Source organism: Dama dama, chromosome 30 (genome assembly GCF_033118175.1).
Source record: "Dama dama isolate Ldn47 chromosome 30, ASM3311817v1, whole genome shotgun sequence".
In the NCBI taxonomy this organism is placed as follows: Eukaryota; Metazoa; Chordata; class Mammalia; order Artiodactyla; family Cervidae; genus Dama; species Dama dama.
Window position 1 is genome coordinate 15,312,788 of NC_083710.1, and position 24,356 is coordinate 15,337,143.

At 41.4% G+C, this 24,356-nt stretch overlaps 2 protein-coding genes and 1 non-coding gene across 4 annotated transcripts in view; 1 reads left to right on the top strand and 2 right to left on the bottom strand.

Moving 5' to 3' along the window:
• Positions 1–2,325, bottom strand: part of ELF1 (E74 like ETS transcription factor 1) — a 117,841-nt gene extending 115,516 nt beyond the window's left edge. Inside the window, exon 1 of the mRNA XM_061133863.1 lies at positions 2,222–2,325. The gene's annotated coding sequence lies outside the window, so the exon portion shown is untranslated. The remainder of the gene's footprint in view (positions 1–2,221) is intronic.
• TRNAE-UUC (transfer RNA glutamic acid (anticodon UUC)) lies at positions 2,120–2,191 on the bottom strand. Its single transcript has one exon. It is a non-coding gene; the product is annotated as a tRNA-Glu (tRNA).
• A 180-nt stretch (positions 2,326–2,505) lies between the features above and the next one.
• WBP4 (WW domain binding protein 4) lies at positions 2,506–24,356 on the top strand. 2 transcript variants are annotated; one of them, XM_061133867.1, is made up of 10 exons: positions 2,506–3,041; positions 3,951–4,023; positions 6,426–6,488; positions 6,578–6,701; positions 8,383–8,550; positions 9,661–9,707; positions 10,308–10,383; positions 12,232–12,437; positions 16,453–16,670; positions 23,871–24,356. In XM_061133867.1, coding segments are annotated over exons 1-10 (1,188 nt in total). In that variant the 5' UTR covers positions 2,506–3,039; the 3' UTR covers positions 24,082–24,356. The 2 variants fall into 2 exon arrangements, with proteins under 2 accessions (XP_060989850.1, XP_060989851.1); XM_061133868.1 differs by lacking the exon at positions 2,506–3,041 and adding an exon at positions 5,110–5,229.

The window sequence follows — 24,356 nt, forward strand, 5'->3', positions numbered from 1 at the left end:
TGTCTTCTCCTGTGCTGGAGCACAGGCTCTATGTGGTGGACCACAGGCTCTACGGCGCTCGGGCTTCTATATTTGCGTCACACAGTTCACACAATTTTAATTGCTCCAAGGCATGTGGAATCTTCCCAGACCAGGGATCAAACCCATGTCTCCTGCATTCGCAGGTAGATTCTTACCGCTGTGCCACCAAGGAACCCTGTAAGTCTATGTCTTGGACACAGAGAAACTGTCATCAGACTACTCCTCTCAGCATACCCTCGAGTACATTTAAGCCATTTGCAATTATAGCTGGTACTCAGTTGAAAATCACATCCATTTTAGCACAATTTGGTACAGTATAATACAAGTCATTAGGAAATGCAAGATCACGAATGAAGCACTATGAAGACAATTAAGTCAGAGAGTTCTTTTCCTTCTTCCAAAATTGAGCCTAATTCTTCAGTAAATGGTTTCTGAACAATGACACAATCCTCTATTTAAACGAAACTTTTCCACTCTTATTACCGACACAAGAATTGCTTAACAATTCCTGAAGCTCTAAAGTTTGTGAGTGATATGCATTATCAAGAATTTATGGCTCTAAACCCAGAGCGCAAAGAAGTGAAAGAGCTACACAAAGTCATACTGATCAAAGGAGCCAAAATATACTTTCTTTTAGTATTCTCTCCATAACCTCCTCACATAAAAAAAAACCTGAACATCAGTCAACTTTCAAAATATCTGAGGGTGCTTGGTGTAAACGTCCAAATATTTGAATTAACGGAGACGATCTAAAACATATTTAGCTGTGGAAGTTTATTTACAATGTTAAAGTAATTAATTCTTAATCATGCAGATCACACTAACAGATTATTTCAAAACTCACTGTACAGCTAAAACTACCAAAACAAGAGTTTGGGAAGGCACATACAACTGAACTTTCTGCTGTTTGTCATGGCACTGCCCTGAAACCCATCCACAAGAGGCACTTCTTCCTCCTTCATTTGTTCCCAGAGGCCCAATAGGCTAAACATTATATAGCTCACCCCATTTTCTAATTTCAGCTTGCATTTAAGATAACGCTTTTGTTTCGTTTACAGCTCACATGCTGCTGACACAGCTGCTCCTTCTTTGTAATAAACACAGGGCTTCTATATTTAAAAATACAGTGAAACTTTGTTATAACATCCCCTCCCCAGGCTCCGGCCAATTTTCTCTCTTCCGAGCTCCACCACCACGCCAGGATTTTCTAGCCGCGGCGCTCAAAACGTTATAGACCCTTTGGAGAAGTCACATTTCTTCTTGAAAGACATCTCATCCCAGTGGTCATTTTTCTTTTCCAGAGCGCGTGCGCGCGCGTGTGTGTGTGCGTGTTGGGCCGGGAGAGGGGCGCGGAGAACGGGACGGATGCCCTCGCTCTTCCCGAGCCAAAGCGCTCAGGTCTGCGGCTCCCGAGTCTGGGGAGCTTTCTGTGATCGGCGGCCGGCGTCCCACAGGTCAAGCCCGGGTGCCCTCGGCGCGGGGCTCAGGCGCCCCGGGGGGACCCGCGGCCGGGCGGGCGGCAGCGGCGCGGTCGCCGGGGGTCCCCGGCCCGCACCCCGCCAGGCGGCTGCTTTGTGTCGGGGGTCCGGGGTGCGGGCGGGGTGTTTCTAGTGAAGAACCCGGGCGCGCTGACTCGGGGCTCCGAGCCGGGCGCGGGCGAACATGCCCCGCATCGCTCCGGACCGTCCGAGGCGAGGGTGTGGGCCTGCGGGGGGCGCTGGGGGCCGATAAGGCGAGGCTGGGGTTAATCATCACCTCCCGAGCTTTGGGGAGGGGACGGCCCGGGCCCGCAGCGGCGGGAGGACGGCCCCGGGAGAAGTGAAACTCCGTGCCCAGCGCCCCAGCCCCGCCGGCCTCCGGCGCGAGCAGCCGCAGCCTGAGCGCAGCCGCTCCTCCCGCCCGCCCGACTCCGCACTCGAGGCAGCCCAGGTCTAACCACGCTGCTCTAAGGCTCGTTTTCCACAAAAATCACCTGGCATTGGGGGGCGGGGGGGGGGGGGGGGGGGGGGGAAGGTGTCGGGAAAAAAAAAAAGAGCCAGAGCCACTGGAAATAAAACAAGTCAGTTTTGCCTGTCTGTTTCTAAAAGGTGTTACCACGTTCCCATACCGGGAGTCGAACCCGGGCCGCCTGGGTGAAAACCAGGAATCCTAACCGCTAGACCATATGGGAAGTGCTGCAGAGGGCTCCGCGGTGACTCACCTGACAAGAGCGAACGCCGCCGCCGCCGCCCCAGTTCCACCGCCTGCCGCCGCCTCAGGGCCGCCCCAGCCGCCGCCGCCGCCTGCACCCCAGCTCCCCACGCGCTCTCGAGCCCGGGAGCGCGCCCAGTAGGAGCGCGCGGGCGTCCCAGCTACGGGGCGGGGTCGCTCCGCCGCCTGAGGAAAAGTTCTGAGGCCAAGCCCGGCGACTCTCGGCCCCGAAACCAGCTGTTTCACCTTTCTTTTTTTTTTTTTAAACTCCGCCAACGGCCCGCGCCCCAGCCTACGGGTCCGGGCTGCTCCGCCGGTCAAAGTGCGTGCGGACTAGTTGGCAAAGTTGAGGGCGGCGACGTCTCTGGGAACAGCTGTTTGCGTTCGGGGCGGAGGCGGCGCGCGAGCCTCGGGCCGCGAGCCAGCGAGCCTAGAAGGAGGGTGGAGGTTCTGGATCTCGGGAGGGGACAAGAGAAAGAGAGAAGGCGAGCTGACGCGGGGACACGAGACTCGAGCGTGCCCTCAAGTCCCGTCGCGCTCTCGCCCCTTGTCGGCGACCTCCGCCGGCTTATAACGACCCCACCTCTCGGGAAGCCGGAGGCCCGCCCCTCGAGGAGGGGCGCGGGGGAGGAGAGCGCGAACGCGGATTGGGTCGCTGGGGCACCCGTAGTTGGGAGCGGCGGAACGCGGGCCCCGGGGACGGCGGGAGGCGTCCGCGCGCCGAGGCTCCGGTGGGCCTCGTGGTGAGCTGGGTCCCAGTTCTCCCCGCGCGGAGAACCTGAGCCTCGGCCGGGTTCCGGGGCGGCCCGCGGAGCGCCTGGTCCAGTCATGTGAGTCGGGTCTCTCAGGCTCTCAAACAACGAGGTCTTGTTTCTCCGGGCGGCCCTTCGCCCTCCGGGGCTCCCCCTCCGCCACCGCCCCTCTCCCCCTCGTCCGCCCTCGGCCAGGGGCGTGACGGAAGCGCCCTTAACTCGCTCGGGGCCGGCCGCGGACCGGCGGGACCGGTTCTCTCGTCCCGGGGTGGGGACGCGCGGGCTCCGGGAGGGAGGCTGGCGGCCCCTGCAGGTAGGACGGCCGCCGTGGAGCGACGGAGGGCTGCTGCCGCCTCTACCGCCGGGGGCCGCGGACATCCTCGTTCTGGTGGCGCTTGAACCGTGGGGTGTTTTGAAACCGTAGGGTTGAACTGCGCCCACCGCTGCCGCCTCCGCCTGCTAGAAGCGGCCAGCCCTGGTTAGCTTATGGCTTTAATTTTTGGTCTTGCCAGCTGAGAGATCCATTGGCTTTTTCAACTCTCTCTTGCCTTGAGGCTCAAGAACAAACTATTAACTGGTAGTCTCGGAGGAGCCACAGTCTCCCACCAGAGGCGTCTTATGTTTAGTTCTTTGAGTGGAAATAACTTGGTTTAACGTGAACTTTATGAGTTTCTTCAAGTCTGCATTACGAGAACCTCACTCCAAAAATGCCAGAAAGGAATGGATGATCTTCTCCAACCTGTTCCTTGTTTCTTTACACTGATGACAATAACAGATGATACATTTTTAAAAGCTATTTTGTTTAAGGAAGTTTTAAATCCGGTGCAGACTTTTTTACTCTAGTGGCAACAGAATTTCAGTTGGTTGCTTTCAATCAGCTAAATAATAAAGCAGGATGCTGTGTGTAACAAGATTCTGAAGCTTGCATTTCGGACTCTAAGAAGACGTAAATCTAGATTCTAAATACACTTGTTTTTTCTTTTCCAGGGCAGACTACTGGAAGTCACAACCAAAGAAATTCTGTGATTACTGCAAGTGTTGGATCGCAGACAATAGGCCTGTATGATGATTCCTCTATTAGAGAGTCTCCTCATACTGTATTCATGCGAGATGTTCCTTTTTTATCTCAACTGAGAGCTTACAAAGTACTTTCATATGCGTTGCTCTTGATTTTTCAAAACATCGAACAATTTCTGTTGTGTTTTTATTCCTTGTAGGAAAGCTACAGCCTTCTTTATCATCAGCCCAAATTTGATTATGTACTAAGCCAAACTATTTCTCTCTGGCCCTTCAGTCACATTCAGGAAATGGACATTGAGTGGGTAATCACATTCATGTTTATGAAACACCTAGGTTATGAAGGTGCTGTTTGTAATATTGTTGTATACAAAGAAAAGTAAAAGCAGAAAGTCCTTAACGTGTGAGAAGAAACAACATTATTGTAATTTTCCTTGTATATTTCTGCTCTAAAGGTATTAAATATATTTGATGTAGAGCTTTATATTTCTAAATGCTTAAATTTGAAAGACATCATTATCTTTGTCATGGAATATGAAAATAGCAAACTTTAAGCACATTGTTAGTGTATCTTTTAGTCCATACTCACCTCTTAAGACATAGAATGAATGGCACCATTGATTTTTTTTCACCTCATCTCATGCATGTCTTTGTACTATGTACATAGTAGATAACTGATAAGATATTTTTTAGATGTATATTCGTATCCATATTACTTGGTAGAGGTGGATGGGTAAAAGAATAGTAGCACCATCTGTAACCATGTTGTGTTTGGTAGACTTTTTTTTTTTTTGGACATTTATTTATTATTATCTGCAAAGAGTTTGATGATACTTTTCAGTTTTGTCTTTTTTTATTTCTTTTTGAATAGTTGCTAAAATTCTTGACTATCTTGTTTGATTTTGCCCATCCTTACCAAAAAAAAAGTCACAAGTTTTAAAAGCTACACAAATCACCGATAGCCTCTCTTCCTTGGAAGTATGCAAGCAATTCAGTGAAGTTTTTGAGTTATCTAGAGAAAATAATTCTTTCTAGGATTGTCTTTCTTCATTTCCTTGAATACACATTGATTTAACCTTTAACTAGAAATAATTTATTTTTGATTGGGCCTTTAATATTCTCTGTATAGTAAAACCAACTTTAGGAAACCAAGATATGAAAAATAGAGGATGAATATTTGCTTTACGAAGTCACACTTTAAAGAGGAATTCACAGCAGTACTTTTAGAGTAACTCAGCAAGTGCATTAGGTAAGAACTGATTGACAGAACTTTGCAAACTTAACCAGAAATTTCTTATTTCATACAACACATTTGTAATTTAGGGAGCATTCTGGCTTTTAAATAGGTAATAATATTCACTCACCAGCTCAGTCCCCATCCATCCAGTTACCATCATTCCTCATAGGTTACCCCTCTTTTCATTTTCTTGTCTGTGCTTCCATATCTGTATCTAAATGTTTCTGTAGATTCCAATGTGCATAGAAGGTAGCATGCTGTTTATACTGTCTTGCACCACAGTTTTATTTTTTTTAATTGAACATATCCTGATGCTCTTATCATCAGTGTATAAGGAGTTCCTTTGTTCTCTATTACAGCAGCCTAATTTTAGATTGCCCTGCATAGGAGTTTTACATTTTGTACCATTAACACGTTGTATAATCGTATTTATTTACAATTTAGAAGGCATTTTTTAATGCCTACTTTTCTCTCAATTTGGAGAAGCTGAGAATCACTGTTTATTCTTTTTTTTTTTTTTTTAGCATAATGTGGCAAATAGAGCAGTACAAATTCTAGACTCATTGGTTGTGACATTTTATGTTGACGGGTTTTTTTTTATTTAATTTATTTTTGGCTTTGCTGGGTCTTTGTTGCTGCACGCCGACTTTCTCCCGTTGCCATGCGTGGACTCCTCATTGCAGTGTCTTCTCTTCTTACGGAGCACAGGGTCAGTAGTTGTGGTGCACTGACTTAGCTGCTCCTCAGTGTGTGGGATTTTCCCAAACCCGCATCTCCTGCATTGGCAGGCAGACTTTTCACCACTGAGCCACCAGGGAAGCCCCAAGAGGTGTTTCTTGAAGTGTGAGGTTTTTTTTTTTTCCCCCCACTCCTCTTTTGGCTTCATGTCTTGCTTGAGTCCTTATTACAGTCATATTTACTAGTCAGTCATCAAGGGTACCTTGTATATTTCTTTATTAATATGGTCATCATAGTTTATTTTAAGCACCAAAGGACAGCTTGTCAGAGGGCATAATAATAAATAATGTGGTTTAGTTCCTTAGCATCATTTGATTAAAAGGGCCAGTTTGCATGAACATTAATTTTATCTTTTCTGCCAGTTGTACTTCAATTTTGTTATGTTCCATTTCCCTATTTACTGTTACTTTGCTGTGAACATTATGATGTGTAGTTTTCCTTTGTCTTTTGTCTTTTTCTTAACCTTCAAGAGCATTGAATTTCATGAAAGAGGAAAGAATCATAAAGAAAATGTGGCGAAGAGGATCAGTGAGGTATTCTAGTTTGTTTCTTTCTTTGTCAGTTTTTCTCTGTAAATATCAGCCCTTTATCTAGTATTCACCTTTATATGTGTCTTACATAGATTAAACAGAAAAGCCTGGATAAGGCGAAGGAGGAAGAAAAGGCATCAAAGGAGTTTGCGGCAATGGAGGCAGCTGCCCTGAAAGCATACCAGGAGGATTTGAAGAGGCTCGGCCTAGAGTCAGGTAAGGAGCAGCCAGCGTGTTTCAAAAGGAGCACCTCAGGTGCTGAGTGAGCTCTTCCCGTCCGCACAGAGGAGTGCACGCTCGGCGTACCTCAGTGCTGTGCCTGTGTGTCTCAGCCCTGTTTAGGCTCTGGGACTTGTGCTCGTCCACGTTTAATTTTGCTTTTGATCTTCATCTTTCAGTACCTCCATTCACAACAACTGTATTATACTAGGGGTTACCTAGCCCTTGCTCTGTCTTATTAGGCCAGGACTTCATTTCAGAGACACTTGAGTTTTTTATGGATCCTAATTTTTTGGCTAAATGGATCTATTCATTTAAAAAATAGGCCTTGCCTTATAACGCCAGTTCACTCTATCCATACCATCAAAACTATGAATCATGTTTATTTATATAGTTAAATTATAGTGAATTAACCTTTTGTGGACAGATAATTGACTTTATTACTAGAAAGTAGAGGGTTTTTTTTTTTACTTTTTAATTTTTTTATTGACTCTTAGACACATTATGTAAATTTAAGGTCTACAGTATGTTAGTGTGATAGATTTATTGTAACGTGATTGCATTATAGCAGTATTTATCATATTACATAATTGTATATCATTGTCTATATTCAAACTGTGCATTAGATTTCTGGCTTGTTTACTACTTACTGCAAATCTGTATCCTTAAACAGCATCAGTCTTATCCCTCTACCCCCCATCCCCTGTTAACTATCCCTATTGCTCTGTTTTTTACAAGTTTGACTTTTCTAGATTCCACATATAAGTGATAACCATACGGTGCTTGTCTTTCTGTATCTGGCTTATTTCACTTAGCATGATGTGTCCAGGGTTTGTCCATGTTGTTGCAAATGGCACAGTCCTTTCTGGTGGCTGAATTGTATATATGTGTATGTGTATATATGTGTGTGTTAAAATGCCATATTTTATGTAATTAGTCTCTTCCTGATTAACATTTAGGATTCTTAGAGTTTTTCGCTGTTAGAAAGAATATTTCCGTGAGCGCCCTTATGCAGGCACATTGTCACAATTTATATCTGTAGGCTCAATTTCTAGAAGTGAGATTGCAGATTTGCAGTGCAAATGTTTTATAAATTGATTGATGAAATCAGACTGTCTCCACAAATGTTGGGCTGATTTACACTTTTCCTAGAAATAAAATTATTTTATTAACTGATGTTGGAAATAACTATTCCTTTGGAAAAAAACAAAGCCGTAAAAACTACCTATTTTTTACACCCATGTAAATACCTAATGGATAAGACTGACTGACAGTGGGTTTGGTTATTCTTTTCAGTGTTGATCTAATGCAAAAACAATTTTATGTATTTGCATTTCCTTGGTTATTAGTGAAGATAATGTTAACTCTCTGAGTTACCTTTGACTTTTTGCCCACTTTTGAGTTAGAAAGTTACATTTGTAAGGGATCTTTGTTAGGAGCATTAACCCTCTGTCGTATTTGTTATAAAGATTTATCGTTTGTCTGTCTCATATATATATTTTGGGATGTTCTCCTGGATGGTCTTATATTCTTGCATGTTTCGTTTTCCAAGTAGGCTTTGTAGTAATGTGTCAGGTTCCCAAAGGAATCTTGTCAGGCTTTTGATTGGAATAAAATTATTAAACCAGAAAGGAAAACTTTACATAAGCTACTTTACCCTTCCTTCACCTTTTTCTAGAGATCTCAGAGCCAAGCGTGTCACCAGTTACCAGCACTGTCCCACCCACCTGTGCATCAAATCAGCAGAAAGAAAAGAAGAAAAAGAAAAAAGACCCTTCAAAGGGCAGATGGATAGAAGGCATAACCTCTGAGGGTCACCATTACTATTATGATCTTATCACAGGAGGTACGTCATTTAGGCATAAAGACAGTAGAAAATGATAACTGACAGTTTATTTTGTGTTAGAACTTTTAGTTATTATCGGAACACTTAAACAGTGAAAGACTGTAACTACATTTTTCCACAATGGTAAAAAAAAAAAACTATGTGCCATTTAAAAAATGTACCCTTTTCATAGTGATTCAAGGTCATCATTAAAGACTTAATAGTGGGTTCCTTATCAACTATAAATATAAATAAATATGTAGCTTTATATTTTCTTGCTAAAACTTTGTAAATATTTAAATTTTAGGGGTGTATGAATCACATGGAGAAAGTAGAGAACAAGAAATAAAAAGGGTGGGTGGTACATATATTCAAGGAATGGGTAGAAGAAAAGTTAAGAATGGTTGGGAAGGTAGGAGATGAGACTAGAGAGTTAATGAGGGAAAAAATCTTGGGCTACCAATATTGTGGGAATTAATAAGATCTGTAGAGTCACAGTCAATTTTTGACTACGCAGAAACAGTAATAATCTCTTGAGAGTTTTCACTGAGCTGTTAGTGAAGTGCATGTTGTAGTTAGCAGTGAACCATAAATAATTATATGCTAAATATTGTCTTAAATTTACATAGTAATTACTTATTAATTACATTTTTCCCCCTTCTGCAGCCTATTCCTTGCTGCCTTTCTTCACCATCGTACTTTATATACTGTTTCTTTTAGCAATGCTTGTTTTTAATTCCTGCATATTTCATTTTATTTCTGTCTTGAGTCATTCATCCCATCTTTCACTCTCCCCTGCCCCAAGATGTCAGAAGGCCTTCTCTCATGCCTTCAAAATTTATCAAACCTGAATTCTAAGAAGTCTTTAAGAGGAGCCCTATCTGGCTCTAATACTTCTTGTGGAAGCACCAATAACTTCTTATCCTTCATTTTGTCCGCCCCTTCTTGGTTACGTAGCATTCACATGTATTCTACACAATACTACTAGGGTGTATGTTGTTTCTTTTATTTTTGAATTATGTTTTAAACTACAGACACACAGTATTTCATTCATGTTGAATATATTGTAAATATTTGCCAAATTAAATTATTTTGGAAAGATTTTACAAATACAGTATATTTTGCTTTAAGCATCTCAGTGGGAGAAACCTGAAGGATTTCAAGGGAACTTAAAAAAGGTAACTGAAGCACATTAATAGTATTTTCTTTATTCTTTAAAGTGATTGGCTTTTGGGGTTTTTGTTGGGTTTAGTTAATGGGATTTACTTGCAGATAAGCCTCCCAATCCCCTCAAGCACTTTGTTCCTTTCTTTCTATAATCCTTTTGTTAAAAGGGTAGATGGAGGTGGAAAAGTGTTGTCTACGCTCTGAAAGTCCATGCAGGGCAAATGTTATTAGTTGATTTGCAGTCAGTTGCCATTTACATTGGAGAAGGAAATGGCAACCCACTCCAGTGTTCTTGCCTGGAGAATCCCAGGGACGGGGGAGCCTGATGGGCTTCTGTCTATGGGGTCGCACAGAGTCGGACACGACTGAAGCGACTTAGCAGCAGCAGCAGCCATCATATTCCAGTCAGTCTGCAAAGAACTGTCCAAGTGTTCAGAAGTGTGATATTCCATTCATGAAAGGTGGCTTATGACTAACACAAACCAGGTTCCTGGCCGTGATCAGTACCAACTCCCAGGTTTCCATAGGAAAGGAAAGGTTGGCTGACTGTCTTAGTTATCTAATGTATAACCACATCTTCAGTTTATGTTGGGTTTTTTCCCTCCCATTAGGCAACAGGGAAGACTGTGTGGATAGAAGGGTTAAGTGAAGATGGCTACACCTATTATTATAATACTGAAACAGGGGGTAAGTAGTACCTTTGATGATCTTTTAAACTGTCTAAAATTGTACCTAACACTGCTCATTAGCCTGCTGGTGAATTGTCTGAACTTGAGAATTTTAGTATGCTGCTGCTGCTAAGTCGCTTCAGTCGTGTCTGACTCTCTGCTACCCTATGGACAGCAGCCCAGAAGGCTCCTCTGTCCCTGGGATTCTCCAGGCAAGAACACTGAAGTGGGTTGCCATTTCCTTCTCCAGTGTATTATTTTTTATAATTTAAAAGCATTAATACAATGGAAAAGCAAAGAGGTTTCTGTAATACACTGAGCTGTACATTGTTATTCTCAAGTGACACTGCATTCACAAATTTTACTTCAAAACTCATTTTTACTTTCTCCACTATGATTGGTTTTATCATGATTATTTTAGAAATATAATCTTTGCTTTGGAAGATCACCTCATTCAACTTGCCTTCTTTTTTAAAAAGCAGAACTGAAGCTAATTTAGCAGTGGCTAAGGCTGTCTAGTTTTCACTTTAATAATTTTCAGTTACATAAATGTTTGGAAAATGTGTAATTATTTTTTTTTTTTTTTGGAAAATGTGTAATTATTGTTACCTAATTATTATCTAAGTTCTTCAAATTAAGATTTTATCTAATTTCATAAAACTAGTCTTTGCAGTAATTATAGTTGATTTCTTCTGCAGTTAAATTTACCAAAATAGCTATAGTGTTGGTGTAACTCTGAGATGGTTTTTGTTGTTGTTTTTTGATTCCTGCTATCCAAAGATTGCTGCAGAACATTAAGTCTTTTAGGAGGAAAAGGCCATTTTCATCTCCCTTAGGTAGATACCCAGTCTGCCCAATGATGACAGTGGTTCTGTCTCAGTAAACCTGATACACTAAATCTTTATAGACATAAAATAATTTATAACTCCAGGGTTAGATCTGAGTGGGCTCAGTGCACAGCGTCTTCCCTTACCAGCTCTGTGACTGTGGGCAGGTCACCGAGCCTGTAGTTGCTCTTCAGTAGTGTTGATCATGTACTCTGTGAGGTCATGATGGTCATGTGTCTGTAAGGGTCCCCAAACAGTGCCTAGTACATATTAGATGCTTCACAAATTTTTCATGAAAACTCTTTTGTTACTTATGTGAAATAGAGGCAAGGAAAAATGTTTTTCACTAGTGCTAGAAAGTTCCCTGCAGTTAATAAGGGACTGTAAATATTGATTTGCCCCCAACAATTTCAGTTTATGTCTGGACCGTTGTGGTTATTAATAGAGCCCCTTTTACTCTTAAAACTTTCCCAGTTGAACAATAAATTTTAGAATCAGTTTTATTAAACTAAAATTAGAGAATAACTGCAAGGTAATTAAAGCTGCTGTCATTTTACTAAAAGCCAAACAAACCACTGGGTGGCAGTATAGTTCAACTGAGGTGTTTTTTTTCTCCTTACCATAAAATGACAAATTTTATTTACTCAGATCTTTGCCGTATTATTTCACTTTGTGAAGATCCCAGGGAAATTTTGTGATAAATAAATTTCAGAAAATCTCCTGTGTGTCCATTACCATGTTTCCTGAAATTGGTGGTGGTTAAATTTTGAGTCCTCAGAATGTATTACCCAGTTTTTCAGTCTCTTTCTATTGGGGCTGTAGTTGATACATCTAGTGAACCCAGATTGCCTGAATTTAATTTCCGAAAGCTAATAGCAAGATCTTTGAGAATGCTTATTATCTTCTTGATCAAGTGATGGTGTGAAACAGATACAGTGTTGTCACTTAATAATATCTTGTGATAGGAAACATTATATTGGAAATTACTTTTAAATAGCATTGGTAACTAAATAACATGACTGTTAAAATGTGTTGATTAGAATCCAGATGGGAAAAACCTGATGATTTCATTCCACACTCCGGTGATCTGCCTTCTAGTAAAGTCAATGAAAAGTCACTTGGCACCCTAGAAGAGTCCAAATCATCAGATTCACATAGTGAGTCTGATGGCGAACAGGAAGCAGGAAAGGAGAAAAAAAAAGAAGAGATCCCAACAGAAACACAAAAGCTAATAATAAAGTTTAAGGTAGGTTCTTAGTTCTTTACAACAGCTTGTTAGTTTATAAAAAGATCTATAGACTCTTCAGTTTTCTGGTAGAAAGTGGAAATAAAACTGAGATATGCATGCCTTTTGGCATTGGATAAATGATAGCAGCAAGATAGTAAATTGATTTTTAGACCTCCTAAGTTTGAGATGCCTCTGTAACATCCAGAGAGCTGTCTGAACATGCACAGATGAATGTCTAAGGCTCGAAATGTTAACTTGAGTATCCTCAAAATACTAGTAGTAATTTAAGTCTTAGAAGGGATGAAGTAACCTAGAAAAATTACCTTGGGAAACATTAAACACTCAAGTGTAAGTGAGAGAAGCCCACAAGGCAGAATGGGGAGAGAACGGTTAGAAAGGTCTGCAGAGAAAGAGAGTCCATTGTCCCAGAAGCCGTGGGGTAGAGAGTGTGCATGCCAAGCTGCCTCAGCCGTTTCCGACTCTTTGTGACCCTGTGGACTGCAGCCCGCTAGGCTCCTCTGTCCATGGGATTCTCCAGGGAAGGATACTAGAGTGGCTCAATAGTTCAGTTTAGGTAACCCAGGGACGGGACCTGCGGCTCCTGCAGTGCTGGCGGATTCTGTACCACTGAGCCCCTAGGGAAGCCCTGGGGTAGAGAGCATCAAGGGCTGACTTGGTCTAGGAAGGAAAAGATACCCTTTGAATTGTGCAGACAGGAAGTCCTTGATAGCCTTTTGATGGTTGGACCAGAGTTTCGGGAGGTAAAACTCAAATTACAAGAGGATGAAAAGTGGTTCACAGTGTGTATGTGGTTGGAATATGAAATGAAAAGTAGAAATTAAGTGATAGGATGGTGGCTACATACTGACTTTTAATTGTGAGAGAGTTATAGTGGTGATGTTTTCCTGAGGAGGAACTCCAAAAGAATACCAACAAAGGTAAGTGAATAGGTTACTCATTCTCTGTAGGAAGGTAAGGCTTTCATTTTCTGTAAGGTTTGCCTGTAGATGAGTTGCTGTCAGGGAAGAAGTCATGCCTTTTAGCCTCAGCTTACTCATGTGTAAGGAAATCAAGATTGTTTGCTGAGAGGAACTTTGGGGAGCTTGACAGCATTAACAGACTCAAATAATCCCTGAGCCAAGGTGGGAGAGGAAATGAACCAAGTAAGAGGATTGACAGCTGGTGGTGCTGAGTGCCCAGCCATGGTGGGAAAGTAAAACCAACATTTTAATAGTGTTAATAGTATTGCTGGACTTCCCCAATGGCTCAGCGCATAAAGAATCCGCCTGCCAATGCAGGAGATGCAAGAGACTCGAGTTTGATCCCTGGATTGGGAAGATCCCTTGGAGGAAGGCATGGCTACCCACTCCAGTACTCCTGCCTGGCAAATCCCATAGACAGAGGAGCTTGGCAGGCTACAGTCCATGGGGTCTCAGAGTCAGACACCACTGAGCATGCTCACACACAATAGATTTGCTAGTCCTCCTGCTTTTGTGACCTTTCTAGGAGCAATCAGGAGCCTGGATGCCAAAGTGGACAAGATACGTAACATTGATCCACGGTTGAGTACTGGCCTGAGAGGTGAAAGAATATCCAGGATGCTGGAGAGAGGGGTGCTTGCAGCCTTCCCTAGGGTCTTGCCTTTGCCTGCAACTTCTCTACGCACCCCATAAATCTTGGTGGAACTTAGGGTGAAGAACGTATCCAGTTTGTAGAAGAGCAGCAGCAACGCTTTTTGTGTTTATAGTTCTATAGTGTTTATAGTTCAGTGTTTATAGTTCAGTTTAGGTAACCCAGCATCCAGTTTGAGACAGATATGATTAACTTGAAGCAAACAAAATATTTCAAAGTATAGATAAACAAAAAAGGACAAACTATAATCCGGCCACTTGCCAGAGAAACCAGTAAATACCTTGGTGTTACTGGTCTGTAATATTTTTGTATTCAGATTTGAACATTGCTTTAAGCAAAATATGGAGTCATACTGTAATAAGGTTTTATTATCACTTTGTAATTTAATCTGTCACAGAGAACATCATTAAGTCTTCATCTACTGAAATAATGGATGAATAGTATTCCGTGATATGAATATACAGTGATTAATTCAGCCCTGTGGAGCTGAATATTTATTTTGAATAATCACTAAGGGGACCAGGAGAAGAAATAACTGGGGGCATATTACTTCGCAGTGTTAAAGTCTGCTGAAATTGGATCTCATAAATTCTGAAGGTTCATCAGTTTGTATATTGTGTGGTTCTTTTCTTTTGGTAACACTTGACAGACCAATGGTTGGATAGACCTGGGTTGGAGATATTTAGATCTTTTACAATAGACAGGCATAGGGACAAAGATATTTAAGGGTGCTAGCAAAGGAATGTCTGTGAAGTGATTCTCTGTGGGCTGGGGCCTGATGATGAAGAATATGAAGTCTAGATGAGACCAGCCGACTTCAGAGCACAGGAAATTAAAGTAGGAGAGATGGCAGCGAGGTTGAACAGGAAGTACTGCAGAAGTGAGGGGGCCAGAGAGCCAGTGGAGTAACACTGTTGGGCTTTTAAGATTTCACAAATTATTGCTGAATTTTAAAATCAAATGTAGGAAAATCATGAATAAAACATATTTTTTAAGGAAATGTTATTTAGCAAAAAAAAAAGATTTCACAAGTGGGGCATTTCTGAGTGATGACCTAATTCAAATTAACAGGAACATAAATGTGAGGATTTAATATTTGAATACTACCTATGCACCAGGTGCTAATGTGAGGAAAATACCTTACTCGGTTACTAAAATATAGTGAAGGCCAGAGTCAGTGGTTTTGTGCATCACAAAACTGAGGGTCGAGAATTTTTAAGCTCCAGGATGACCACGAGTTTGAACAGAGAACGTGGTGCCTGAGTTGCCAGTGTCCCCACTTCCATGGAGTAGTCAGAGGTCATTAGACCACTGCGGAAGAATGGAGGACAGTTATATAGAAGGTGGCATGGGTCTCAGAGGAGGCATTATTGCAAAGTAAAAAGTTTCATGTCCTCAGTAAAAATGTTTTATTTTAAAAATGACATGGTCTGGAAGCAGTCATGATTGCTAGAGAAGGCTGATGCTGTATCCTGGTTCTGTGAGCGCAGCAGTGTAAGAGAATGCACTAACATCCATTCAAAGAATTGCAAACAGAACAGCCCCAGGACTGGCACCCATGGTAGCACAGTTTGCAGAGGCTAAACCGAGCCACAGGGTTTTGTTAGCCCAGTTGAAGGGGTGCCGTAAAAGCACCAGTTCTCCCCAGGGGCTCTGCAGAAGCTGCTTCTCCTTCTGGGTGTGTCTTTTGCTAATTTCATGTCATTACCAGTTGTATAGGCCAGTAAATTTCTGGCAGTGTCCTCAGTGTGCAGATGGATTTCAGTTAACTCTAATTGGCTGAGTGTTAGTCATTCAGTCCTGTCCAACTCTTTGCAACCCGAGGGACTGTAGCCAACCAGCCTCTTCTGACTGTGGAATTCTCTGGGCAAGAATACTGGAGTGAGTAGCCATTCCCTTCTCCAGGGGATCTGCCCAGCCCACAGATCAAACCCGAGTCTCCTGCATTGCCAGCAGATTCTTTACCATCTGAGCCACCAGGAGTTCTTTACATAGGTAATGGGTATAGAAGGGTCCAGTGACAGGGCATTAAATTCAGAAGGGGCACAGTATAAAGGGAGGTCACTGCTGGACATGTGAGGAAGGAGAGAAAGCAGTAAAGTGGAGAAGAGAGGATGAATAAGGCCTGTGTATGTCTCTAAGTGTTGAACAGGTAGAGGGGTCATGATATTTCTTAACAGCCTTGGCCATGGTATGTTAGCATTTTAGACATAATGAAAAACCTAATCAAGCATTAAAGAAGTCCTTTCATGTACATTTGTTGTGTTATGTGCAAATTTGAACTATTGAGTTAATGTATTATTATTTATAGATCAGTAGCAAGACTATATTAAAGAAATTTTTGGTCCTGGCAGTTTTCTTTGAGGTTTGTTACTAATATTTCTTGACTTTGACATTCCAGGAAAAAAATAAAAATAGTAATAAAAGAACTGAACCAGAAACACAGAAAGAAAAAAATACCCAAGGGCAGAATTCATCAGGTCCAAGTGAAGAAAAACCCAAAGAAAAAAATACCCAAGGGAAGAATTCATCAGGTCCAAATGAAGAAAAACCCAAAGCTCATAAAAAACCAAACCCATATGGAGAATGGCAGGAAATTAAACCAGAAGTTGAGTCCCAGTAAGTACCTGAAACTTAATCCAGCAGTTATAACTTAATCTGTCCTATATTATTACAAGTATTTTATGTCCCAGTACTTCCGTAAATTGTAGTACTTAATTTCAGGAATACAGTGCTCATTAAAAAGTGTAGCTCATTTCTTTTATTTCTAGAGTGGTTTTATTTTCTCTAATTAAATATTTTTAAATGTAAGCTGTTTATTTTTTTAAAGTAAAACTAAGCATTGCGTTCATTCTTACAAAGACATGACATTTCTATTGATCATACTAACATGCCATGTACATATGAGTATTTTCACACTTACCATGGTTATTCTATCAGTGAAGCAAATTTCTACATATCTAGTACATGCCTCATGGAATCTATCTAAAGGCAAGAAAACAGCCCTTGTTTTGTTAATGTATTGAAAATGGCTATGACACTTCACCCAAGGTTTTAAGTTTTTATTCATAAAGCATAGCAGTTTTATCAACTAAACAAGGTCCTGGTAGAAATGTTACTTGGTTTACATGATTAGCTTATGTGTTCATATCACTTATTGTCTTTGGATCATTTACACAATGAAAGGAAAATTCACCCACACTTTCACACACTGATGTTTCTAAATGCTTAAAAAATATCTTTGGGTAGGAAAAAAGTATCTATATGAATTAAACAGTTTTTCTGCAAAACACTAGTGCTGTGGATACTTTCATAGTGAAATTATTCACTGTTAAACTGTACTTTGATGGAAAAGTCATATTTTTTCACAAGGTGGAGGAATGCGAGTTTTGGGCAGCTTTATATATGGCGCTGATAAGGAGGGATTCCTTAGTGATAGCATACGGAATGTACCTGTCTTCAGTAAAGATTCGGGTTTTATTTATGTTATTTAATGAAATATTACGAAATATGTATTCAATGCTGCATAGTGCCAGGGACCAAAGTATATTGACTGTGTGTGTTGAAGTTGCAGAAATAATAGACTGCATTAAGTGACTTACAATAGGAGAATGGTCATCTATACCAACATCACCTATACTTTAAAGCTAAGATTTCTTAAAATTTGAGTATTTTGTTTTCCCTGTGATAAGTTTACTGAAAAGCCATTCTTCTTAACATCAACCAGTTTTAACAGGTGATGTATTGCGTCTGACTTCCTAAGTAGATTTACTGGTGAGGTTGAAACTTTTTTCATATGCCTGTATTTATTAGTGTTTTGTATTTCCTGTTCTGTGAATTGTCTGTTTATATGCTTTGCAAATTTTTCTGTTAAGGTATTAATCTTTCCTTACTTGCATAAGATTTCTGTGTAGTACAGAAGCTCACCATTTATTAGTATAAGAATTTGTAGTTTGACTTTTAATTGTGCTTACAATGGTTTTAGATGTGTCGGATTTTGTTATGTTTAACTAGTCTGATTTCTTTTCCTTTGTGATCTGCTTTATTGCTATTACCTATTTTCATCTAAAAGTCAAGTTTATACTTATATTTCCTCCTGATTTGTGTGGCCTTTTTTGTGTAATTATTTAATCCATCTTTAATAATTTTGATACATTGTATGAGATAAGATCCTAAAATAATTTTTTATCTTCCCTGGCAAACCAATTCTGCCAGTACCATTCTTCCCCCCGCCCTTTTTTTTTTTGATTCTTCTGCATTTTTAAGTGGCCTTTTTTAATCTATATTTAACTCTTAAATTTACCAATTTGCTTCTGACTACCTATTGTTCCATTAATCCATCTGACTTTGTGATAGTACCATAAGAATTTAATTACTGTGATTTAATATATCCTTTTATATGATACATTCTGATATCTCATGGTTTTTCCCTATATTTTTTTTCCAAATTTTATTAAGTAGTCTCTTCCTATTTTTTCCAAGTTAGTCATTTGCAAGCGTTCAACAAGTATAGAATTTATATAAATATTACAAATAAATTATGGCAACAATATTGTTTTCAGTATTTCATATTTTCATCAAAAAATATTGTTCACTTTTACTCTTTTTACTCATGGTGTTTTGTAGGATTTTCTATCCAGCTTCTGTCTGTAAGTCCCATGTTTGCAGCCCCAGGACTAAAATCAGTGACTGGCACATAATAGGTGTTTGTGAGCTCAGTCACTCAGTCATGCCTGACTCTTTGTGACTCCATGGACTGTAGCCCACCAGGCTCCTCTGTCCGTGGGATTTTTCTAGTGGTTCAGGGCACCAAACGCAGGGGCACCTGGCAGCCCTGGATTCAGGGGCTCTGTCACCACTTTAGCTCTGGTCACTAGGATCCAACAGCTGTGTGGTCCTCAGCAGACACTGCAGGGCTTCCCCAGGGCCTGTTAGGGTCTTCAGGAGCACCTCCAGGTTCAGCAGCCGGAGGCCGGGACAGGCGGCGGTGGTGGTGGCTGGCTCTGGTGGGGTACGAAGACTCGGCTGCAGGGCCAGCTGAGATCCCTGTGGGTGTGGAGCACGGGCAGGCAGCAAGGGCCAGGGTCAGCTGCAGGCTCACCGGCAGCTTCAGGGGCCCTGCTGTTGGGGTGCTTTCTCATGGCTGCACAATCTCCCCCGAGTATACACACTGCGGTGGAGGATGGTGTCAAGGGTCAGGCTGGGGGCATGCCGGTATGCAGCCACGGGGGCTGGTTCCTGAGGAGCAGGGTTGTGCAGGCCAGTGACAGAGCAGACCGGGCCTGATTCAGGCCCACAGGCCAGCGACCACAGAGACCTGAGCTGTTGGCATCGTCTCCCCTGTGCATTGCTCCCCTCTGGGCAGTGGAGGCTGGTGATGGGTGGCAGGGCAGCAGCGTGCAAGCACACCGCTGGAGGAGCTCGCCTGACGCGTGCCAGCGGCAGTGGTGTCAGCCGTGGGAGGGCCGTCCAGGCTGCCGTCTTGCACAGCACCCTGAGCTGACTGCAGCGGCGAGGGCAGAGGGACGGAGGCAGCTGGCATCTGCGAGCACGAATAGCTGTGCACCACAGTACCTGCTGATATCTGTGGGGATCCGCGGCAGCTGTGAGGTCTCTTGGTTCTTTCTGCGGCGGCAGAAGCGGCTTTGTTTGTCCGTAGAGCAGGTCACTATGAACTGTAGTCAGTGCCACCCCTTGGCTGCTCTCTGTAGCCCTGGATTTTTTTTCCCTTTTCCTGTCCATCTCTGTAGGTCTCGGCTTCGCTGCTGTGGGTGGGGTGAAACCTAAGCAGGTCTTTGGTAACGTGGCCCAAAAGACTGCACCAGCTGGTCTTACCCCTCTCGTCTTTTCTTGGTGAGGGGAACTCTTTCCAGCTGGGACGTTTCCTCTTGTCTCTGAGCAGTGTCAGCCTGGATGATGCAAGCAAAGGGAAGTTGTCTTTCTTCTCTTCTTTTGCAGTTGTTCTCAACCATGAGAATAATTTCATCCCATTATGTTGCTTAAGTTTCCTAAGTGGACTCAAGCAGTTTTTCTACATGGATAGCTAATAGTTGATCATTTTGTAGGGATGGAGACTGGAGTCTCCACTAAAGGTTTTTTAAATGTTTTTCCTTATTAAATCAGCTCTTATTTTTAATTGTCTATTGAATTACATATCCATTTATTAATGGATTTTTTTGCTGCTTCATTTCTACCTCTGTAACTTTCTTCCTCTGACTCCTCTTAAGTTTCTTTGAGTTTGCTCTTCATATGAACACTTAAGACTGCTGACAGTGGGTGAGGAAGGGGTCTGTTCTCAGTTCTTACTGAAACTGACTAAAGCTATATTGTTTCTTAGTATACTTCTGTCCATATATCACATAAACTTTGAGAGATGCTTTCTTGATTTCATTGTTTTTGGAATAGTTTAATATCATGTGTTTGCTTACTTTTTTGACTTGGTGGTTTTCCAAAAGGACTTATTTTTCAAACTCTTATGTAGGTTGGTTTGTTTTTTCTACCTTTATTACATTGTGTTCAGATACTGTAACCTTTACAGTGTTTGCATTTTTAATTTGGAAATGATTATGGTTTTAAGGAAGTGCTTATATAATTATTTTTGAAGTTATTTGAAAGGAAGGTATATTTTCTGTAATGTATTTTGTTTATAGTCTCTTACCTTTCTTTCAAACATCTTTTCCTCTGATTATGTCACAAGGGTTTATTCCCTACTTCATTGCCACTTCTGTTAGCTTCCACTTAGGAATTTCCTAGGACCATGATTTCAGAAATGGACTCATTCTCTATTTTATCTCTCCCATGATCCCAGTTAGGAAATAATACTATGGCTTGATCACTTTATCAAAATACAACACAAAACACCAAGATTGTGAAATAAGTGAGTCTGTCATAGACTTTCTTGGATAGAGATTCATTTGTTCAGCCATCAAACCCTTCATTACTTAAATCTTTCTCTGCTTGGCTAATGGAATATTTTAGTTTCACCTGGAAGCAGAGGGGTCTAGGGGAAAGAATATAGGTTTTAGATCAACACAGGCCTACGTTTTTTGTTTGTTTTTTATTTGGCTGTGCCGGGTCTTCATTGTGGCGTGCAGGATCTTTACTTGTGGCATGCAGACCAATGAAGCGTGTGAATTCTCAGTTGCAGCACTTGGGGTCTAGTTCCCCAACCAAGGCTGGAGCCTGGGCCCCCTGCATTGGGAGCACAGTCTTGGCCACTGGACTGCCAGGGAAGTCCCTGGCCTGGGTTTTAATCCAGGTAACATTACAGCCATAATGGCTTGGTTGACCAAGTTATTTAACTTCTCTCTAAACCTCAGCCTCCGCCTCTGTAAAATTATAAAAAGCCAAGAATGAATACCCCATCAACTTCAGGGGCTGCTCGCCTTCTTGGGAAGCACCATTGTTGGCAATCTAAGGGAAAGTAGGAAAAGCCAATAAAAGTTGCATTTGTCATATATGTTTAATACAGTAAAGAAAAGTTTGGAAGGCATCTGTGTTCAGAACAAATCAGATGTAAGACCTGTTCCAGTAAGCACGCCTGTTTCCTGCATCCCCTTGTCAGATTTTGAGGAGCTACTATATAACATCGGGACCCACTGAGATGGCTGCTTCCTCACGTTTGCATTTACAGAATAGTTTCTAGTTTTGCTTTTTCTAGTTTTGACCTGTGCATTACAGATCTGAAGTTTTCTTTGTTCTTATATTCTTTGTATTTACATACTTTCTTTTATGTTGTTTTTTGCAGTTCTAGCAAGCTTCCTATTTCAGTTTTTAAAATTATTACAGTGCTTAGAGACCTCTTCTAAGCCTGTGTGTTTATCCACATGTATATAGAATGGACCACGAAAAGCTCTCAATACTGTCACTATGGACCTCTCCACACAGTCTTTGTGAGAGGGAAGCAAACTGGTTACTTTTAAGATAATTGAATGGAAGAGCATATATTAAATTTAAATTCTAAGCAAACACATAAAAATCACATCTCTGCAGTTATCAAGAGCCATAGTTGATGAGAAATCACTGTGAAGGTCTCCAGCTTTTGTCTCTGCTTTCTTCTGACTTGCCTGCCTTTCTCAGGCAGGATCTCCCCACTTGATAGCAAAGTTTTCAGCTTATCGCATACCAACAAAGATTCCAGTGATAAAGAAGTGCTGCTTTACCAGTTCCAAAAGTGGCCCTGTTTACCTTTCATCAGATACCCAGTTCCCATTCCTGAGCTAACCACTGTGAATTCTGACTGGATGTGAATTGAATTAAGCTCAAAACTCAGAGAGGAAGAAAGAGGTTGTTTCCAAAAGAGAAAAAAAAAGAAAATTTGAGGTGTTCTAGTACTAAAAAAGACACTCGAAAAGCCAAAAGAGCATTTCTACTCCAGGTGCGTTGTCATAGTCTAGTTTAGGGTACACATTCAGTGTGGATGCTCCTGTTAGAACAGCTGCTGCTTGAGGAACTTGCCTAACCGTCCAGTGGTAAGCCTCCGTGCTTCCAATGCTGGGGATGCCGGTTCAATTCCTGGTCAAGGAACAAAGGATCCCAAATGCCATGTGGTGTGGCCAAAAAGAAAAAGAATTACTACTACTCTAGATCTACCATAACCTTTCAGACTTCTCCTGGCCCTTGGGAAAGGTTTTCCTCTGTTTCCAAAGATCAAGATGAATGACTTCATTAGACGGGTTCTTCAGAGACTGGGGGGTGTGATCTGTACTAATCTTTACTCTTCTTAGATGGGGGGTTTCTCAACTCTTGATATCTGAGACTTCTAACATTTAAATCATCCATTTACCTTTTTATTCCTTTTTCTCTCTCGTCACCACTCTTCCTTTATGCTGACCAGGTAATCTTTTGGTTTCAAGTGAAAAACTTGAGTTACCTTAAATTTTAAGAAGAGGTTAATGGAACTTCCTTGGCGGTCCAGTGGTTAAAGACTCCAAAATTCCACTGCAGGGAGCATGGGTTCAATCCCTGGTTGGAGAACTAAGATCCTCACAAGAAAAAAAGAAAGGAAGAAGGTTATTAGTCCAAAAATTCCCAGAAAGGTTCTCCCTAAAAACCTCAGGGGAGGCAGGAATTCGGCTGGGCCTCACAGATAACTGGAACCAGGCCTGAAACATTTGCAGGATTCTCCATCTCCCATCCTGCTTTTCTTTTATTCTCTTTATCTCTACAGAACTCCTTTCTCTAAGTAGGAGAATGTATTATTCCCAACAAGTTTTATATGCTTAGCTACTAAGGGGTAAACATAATGGTCTTCCTGGTCCATGTTCAAAAAGCTCATGGATGGGACAAATGGCTGTGGTGTGACTTAATGCTCTTTCACAGACCAGTTGACTATGTCGAGGGTAGAGACTATGATAGACTCATATTAACAGGGTGCTGATCTCTGGACTAGTCATCTGATTATAACAGCCAAGTAGATAGTGCTACTACATCCAGGACATTGAGATTCCATGGTTTTCATTGTGTGCTGTGACAGCCTTCAGAATCATCAGTCCATGGCAAAATCCCTTTTCATAGACACTTCTCATTTATATATATTCTTATATATAAGTACAAGCATTTCCTTCAACGATATACCCAATGGGAACAAAATAATAGAAAGGATTTTTCCTTGTGTGTCCACCTATACGGATGCTCAATATCTTAAGTAATATTATAAAACAGTATTTTAAAATAATCACCTTCTCCAAAATGACCAGCTTCTAATTTCCAGTATTATCATTAGAAAGATGACCTTGAGGTTTTGGTGAACTCATATATTATGTAAAAGTTTGTTTTACACTGTCAAATAGTGGTTTTATTTTTTTCTTTCTGTTCCAGTGAGGAGGTAGATTTGGAACTTCCAAGCACTGAAAATGAATATGTATCAACTTCAGAGGCTGATGCTGCTGGGGAACCCCAACTGGTTTTTAAAGAAAAAACAGTAACTTCTCTTGGAGTCGTGGCAGACGGAGTGGCCCCAGTCTTCAAAAAGAGAAGAATTGAAAATGGAAAGTCTAGAAATTTAAGGCAACGAGGTGATGATCAATAATTATAAGAAAGCTTTTAATGTGTGCTTTTTGGACATAATGGAGACTATACATCTTTAAAAGCTCCTCTGTGTTTGTTTTACATTATTTAAGTGATAAAAATTTAGACTTACTCTGAATGTATTTTATGTGAATTTAAAATAAATCTTTTTTCATGTGAAATTGATTTTTGTTCCTAAAATGGAAGCCTACCACATTGCATTGTAATACAGTGTATTATCTTCAGTGTCTAAAAACTGGTAACCATGTCATAATATAAGATGCTATGTATCTGTTA